This window comes from Protomyctophum parallelum, assembly GCF_964188405.1.
Source record: "Protomyctophum parallelum genome assembly, chromosome: 13".
NCBI classification, from domain to species: domain Eukaryota; kingdom Metazoa; phylum Chordata; class Actinopteri; order Myctophiformes; family Myctophidae; genus Protomyctophum; species Protomyctophum parallelum.
In genome coordinates, this window is record NC_139708.1 from 9,168,877 (window position 1) to 9,174,917 (window position 6,041).

Genomic DNA, 6,041 nt, shown 5'->3' on the forward strand with positions numbered 1-6,041 from the left:
TTCCTGCCATCCGGCCAATGGCTAAAGACCCCTGTTACCAAAACAAACAAAAAAACACTGAGACCCCTTTTCCACCGGTTGGTTCCCAATGGGAACCGGTTCAGTTCTTTTTGGTTTGAGCCAGAGCTCCAAAAATTGGTGGGCAAACTATACCCTGTATTAAATTGTTTATAGGATCAATACAAGTAAATTAATTAATACATGATAACCCTTCCACAGTAGTAGCTTTTTCATATTTTTGATTATTTTGCATATTTTCCTACATAATGCCTCATTTGCATATTTAAAAATGTAAAATTTGTAATACAATAAATCATTGTCTTCGTGTAAGTACTCAATTGGGGAAGTTTAATGGTGATAATAATCTAATATTGGTATGGTTTTGCCTACTCAATTCATAATTAACGTTTCAATTTTGGAGCTCTGGCTCATGGACTAAGAACCAAAAAGAACTGAACCGGTTCCCACTGGGAACCAACCGGTGGAAAAGGGGCCTGAGTGCTGTGATATAGATCTATGAAAAAGTTGAATCTGCATTGCAACACATTAGGATTAGGTTCTTCTCTGCCTCTGCCTCTGCCTCTGCCTCTCTCTCTTTCTGTCTGTCTCTGTCTCTCTCTCTCTCTGTCTGCTAAAGCGTCCCATACACAAGAGTTTTGACAAGATTTTGGAAAGATTTTTAAAAGACCCCTGTTTTAGCATGCCATATTTTGGTTCTTTACTTGTGCCTGCTAGCTATCAACACAGGCATAAAATTACCCTATTCGCAGGTGTCTCATTTTGTCGTCGTGGTGGTGTGTGTGTGTTGTGTTTCTTTCTTTCTTCTTTCCCACTTAAACGGCATGGCGCTCCAAAGTCGGGAGGATTCCAAGGCGGCGGAGGACGTGCAAGACGAGGAGTTTGACAAGTACTTCATCGTGTTCGACGGCTCATCGCCGGAGGACGTGTCTCACGCCAAGCAGCTGTGGAGCTCCGTATCACTCCAGCCGCCGCTGGAGTCCCGGCTGGTGTCCTCAGACATCCGCCAGAGGCTGCCCGTGGCCCGGCCGCACCTGCGCGACGCCTCCGGTGCAGCAACAACTACAACTACAACAACCACAATGCCCCACGGTAACGTACATTGAAAAATAATAATAATTATATATATATATATATATATATATATATATATATATATATATATATATATATATATATCTGGGTAATGATAATGATGTAGGGCAGGCAACCATCATTAACAACATTGGCAAGTATGAGAAAGGTTTTTTCTTTTCAAATTAAATATTCAAAAAAGTTAAATTAAGTCCCCTCTAAAATGACATCCTGCACATAATTCTACATTCATTCAAACTCCTAACTGAGGGAGTCAGACTTGACTTGCAGGAGTGCCAAGCAGGAGGCATCAGGTTCCATTTGTGTATTGTAAGTCTTTGAGACCCAACCTCTGGGCGGACAACTAACCGCATTACCACAAGGCCACTGAGCTGTCCATGTATATTGGATAGTGGATATTGCTCATGTATGTAAATTGTCTTGTTATTTGTGTTTTGTATATGTGTTTCTGCATACTTGGCTGCTGTGTCGCAAGACAAATTTCAGTGTGAACTGACAATAAAGTACTATATCATATCATATCATATATCATATATGTATATACATGGACAACATTGTTTCCGAACATTATCTAAACCATCCAATTATAATAATTAATTTATCATGAAAACATAACATTGAGGTGCCCACACTTCGTGTTTAGGTGCCCACGCAGCCTGTATCCCAATGCTCCAGCAGCAGCAGCAACGGCTCCAAGCTGAGGAGGAGAAGAGGAGGTACTTGTCCGTGGCCATCCAGAGAGAGGAGATTCTGGCTCTGATGCAGAAACAGAGAGAGCAGAGGATCCAGAAGGAGATGCTGGCCAGAGCTTTTAAACCCAAGATGGACAGCAGAGCAGCAAAACATGAAAGGAGACCTTCAGATGAAGAGCTGGAGATGGACAAGGACATTGTCCAACAGCTCCGGTAGTCTGATCGATAATCTCTCAAGAATGGATTCCGAGCTGCGCTATACTGAATCTGTCGAGAGGGGCATTTTTGTTTTTGTCAAGTGAGACCTGACTAACATCTAGGTGTGAAATGTACTGTCCATGAAGCCAACCTAAGAAGGATGATGTTTGAAGACATTTTATTAGTAGAATGAATAAGATTTGTATGCACACATATCTTGGATTTTCACAGCAGTTGGCGTCATTTATTTATTTATTAGAATTATTTATTTTAATTAATTCACATTTATTTAAAAATTATTGTGAAGAACTAAAATGTTTTGAATCTCCTGCAGCCGTTTCTACATCTTCATTCTTCTTAAAGGAGAATTTCATGCTAGAAGGCTTTCTTACTTTTATTTGTAGTTGTTACCCACCAAAGAGGTCCAGGTGTTATTTTGTGCAAAAGCGCATTATTGGCTGTTTCCCCTACCATAAGCCCTCAATGAATTGCATTGAATTGAATGGGGCTATGGGGTGTTGTGCTAATTCGCTTGTTTCCACCGCTCAAAAATCTTTTTCCTTAATGTAAATAGTATCCCAAGCGGCACACTTTACTACTTATTTCGATGGAAATAAGCAAATTAGCACAAAAACCCAACCCCCATTGAGGGCTTATATTAGGGAAAATAGCCAATGATGCACTTTTGCACAAAATAACACCTGGACCTCTTTGTTGGGGACGTAACAACTACAAAACAAAGGTAAGAAAGCCTTCTAGCATGGAATTCTCCTGCAGGTCCCTAAGATTTTGGGTGATGTAATGCTGACTACTTACCACATGATGGCAGTAACGGCCAAGATACTCTGTGCACATGCTCTGGTCAAAGTATTATTGGTGACAGTTTTGGCATAATTTATCTGTGTTGATCAATAATGTAATGTTATAATGAAAGTTTGGTTCTTCGCTTAATACGAACAGATGGAGTCAATTAATGATAGGTAGATGATATAAACTAAGACCAAGACTCAAGACAGCGGTGTATGTATGCATGTCGTTATAAAGAATATGACATGTTTATTTATTTGATATGGACATCACAATCACATTGCACATTGCACAATTGTACAATTTGTGTTACAGTAATACAGTAACACTTTAGTTTAAAAACCCAAGCAAGTACAGAAAAAAGGAATATATACTAATAATATGTACATGAAAATTATACCTATTACATTAACCTACAAAACAAAAGTAAAGATAATCACTCAGGTAACCAGTCAGAAACTAGGCCTATACATGTGAGCATGGTTGATTTGATTTTGCGCTTGTGTGTGTGTGTGTGTGTGTGTGTGTGTGTGTGTGTGTGTGTGTGTGTGTGTGTGTGTGTGTGTGTGTTCAGTGTCCATCAACAGTCCTTTGTCTGCGCTGAACACAGATTGTTCCAAATGCCAGCTGTTGCTGGCTCATACAGACACATTATTAGTATACATAAAGCTAGATTCAGCTTAAGGAGTATCATTGTGAAAGATGCTATTTTGATATTTATGGAGACATTACAGTCTATTATGGAACAGTTAAAAAAGATGCTCTGTCATAATCTTTCAATATGTGTGAAGCTGCAGCATGTGCTGAGGTATACCGGTGTACTAACTCCAGATGTGCCCTTGCAATTTTGTGACAACCTCACATTATTATCACAATTATACAGTATACAACTATACAAAAAGTCATTAATTATCTTTCAATTTACTATACAGTATCAGTATTGTGTAATCATTTCTCAAAACAGTGGCATTTCTATACCCTGTGGGGGGGAGTGCAGGCCAATAAGGTTAGGCTAAACCTAACCTTATTCCTAAACTTAACCTCAGTAAAACTATGCCTATACCATAAACTTAATTATTTCTAACCTCATCCTCAGTAAACCAAATACAAGAATACAAGAACCGCTGGTCTGCGGGGAAAAAAGAAAATAGTGGTGACACTGGTGAGCATGTTTTGGGGTGAGCCTTCCGGTTACACAGAGGAGTGATATATGGATATCTAATAGAGATGGGGATTAACAAGAATTTACAGAGAGAGACAATCTTTGCCACTGTGTAGATAAAGTTCAGTTTGGAGACAAAAGAAGTGGTAGGTACTATATTTATTACAATGACATCCTGTATTAAATTGATTTGAAGATAGAACAACCTCATGGTGTAGAGAAAGTTCAATTTGGAGACATAGTTTGAGGTACATTACAAGGACATACTGTATTACAAGGATTTGAAGAGAGATGGCCTTCCCCACTGTGTGCTGTTTGGAGACAAAGTCTAGATTGTACTATATTACAATAAGGTAGGCTACTATTAATACAAGGAGGTTCTATATTACAAGTGCTAATATTACAGATTTGAAGGGAGACAAACCTTCCCTTTGTAGAGAAAGTTTGGAATGATATACAGTACAAATAACTTAAGTTAGGCTAAATATGGTAAATGTTTTGATTGAGCCTTTTCGGTCGCTGCTCCTAATCTGTGGAACAACCTATCGTTAGGTCTGCACCCTCGTTAGACACTTGTTTAATGTTTTCCTCATGCCTTTTTAGTTGTATTTGCTGCCCTTGTGTGTTTTATTCCTCGATGTGTTGTGTAATATGTGATGTTTATGGGTTTATATTTTGTGCAATGTGTACATGTATTTTAGTTTTAGTTTTTTTGCTGTGCAGCACTTGACTAGACCTTTATTTTTTCATCCTTGAAGCTTAGATGTATCTCTTTACCCCTATCAGTATCTGTTGTGTCATTAATACTGTACTGCAGTGCTGCTATGACAACTGGATTTTCTTTGCAGGATCAATAAATGTGTGTCTATCTACTATATTAAGTCTATTTATTTACTATAAGGTGTTATATTGCATGGAGGTAGTAAAGAGAGGCGGTGGCTCAGCAGAGAGTGGTCGGATGGGAACAAGCAAGGTGTTCCCATGAGCAGGTTGGTGCCTTGGATGGTTTCCGCTGCCATTGGTGTATGAATGTGTATGTGAATGGGTGAATGTAATGCACAATCTATGTAAATCGCCTTGGATAAAGGGGCTATATGAATGCACAATTTACCATTTGGTGAAGAAATTTGATGTAGAGGGGAAAAGACAGTCAAGTACAGGAGGACCTCAGTAAATGAAGTATATGCAGTACAGTAGGATTTAAGTGGTTAACTGTTTGGTACATTCACCTGAGAACATGGACTCCTGATTGGAGGACGAGATTGGAATATTGTTATGGGTCAGTGCAGTATAGCTCTGGTCCATATAGGTCAGTCAGCAGTCATGATGGGAAAAGGGACAAAAGCTGTTGGTCATTAACAACCTGCATGCTGTCCCCTTGCTCCACGACAATGGAACTGGAGTTAAAAAGGACGCTGGGAACCATGCCAGTCTAGCCTCTGCATTGTCAGGTGTTCCACACGGTAATGGTAATGCCAGGGCTCTATAAGCTCTATTGTAGAATAAAACTCCAAAATGTAACTCACTTAATATCATTAAAAAACAATACTTTAAATATATTGCATACTATGGTGTCATTGGTGTCCACATACACACGGAAGCTTACACACGGTCGCCTTTTAGGGGCCTCAGTGCAATCAGTTGTTTGTTTTGCCTCGTACAATTCAGAACATCAACCACATTCATCAACTCAAGAGCATTGTGATTAGCACTCATCAGACAGGCACAGGTTGGGCAGACACCCTCGCTTTTATTGCGAACGCAGTGATTGCGAACGCAGTGATTGCGAACGCAATGAGCACTAACTATGAGACCCTGCAGATTGTGTCTGTCTGTCTGTCTGTCTGTCTGTCTGTCTGTGTGTGTGTGTGTGTGTGTGTGTGTGTGTGTGTGTGTCTGTCTGTCTGTCCCGCTGTGACACCACCCGCCCGCCACCAGAGGGCGCAGCTGTAGCGCACACACACACACACACACACACACACACACACACACACACACACACACACACACACACACACACACACACACACACACACACACACACACACACACACACACACACACACACA

The 6,041-nt window shown here is 40.0% G+C and overlaps 1 protein-coding gene across 1 annotated transcript; it reads left to right on the forward strand.

The window, feature by feature from the left end:
* Positions 1 to 831: 831 nt before the first annotated feature.
* On the forward strand, positions 832 to 2,022 carry hoatz (HOATZ cilia and flagella associated protein; the record flags this gene model as incomplete). The annotated part of the gene is made up of 2 exons (XM_083778913.1): positions 832 to 1,110; positions 1,757 to 2,022. The coding sequence occupies exons 1-2, from the start codon at positions 843 to 845 to the stop codon at positions 2,020 to 2,022; spliced, it is 534 nt and encodes a 177-aa protein (XP_083635039.1). The 5' UTR covers positions 832 to 842.
* Between the last annotated feature and the right edge of the window lie 4,019 nt (positions 2,023 to 6,041).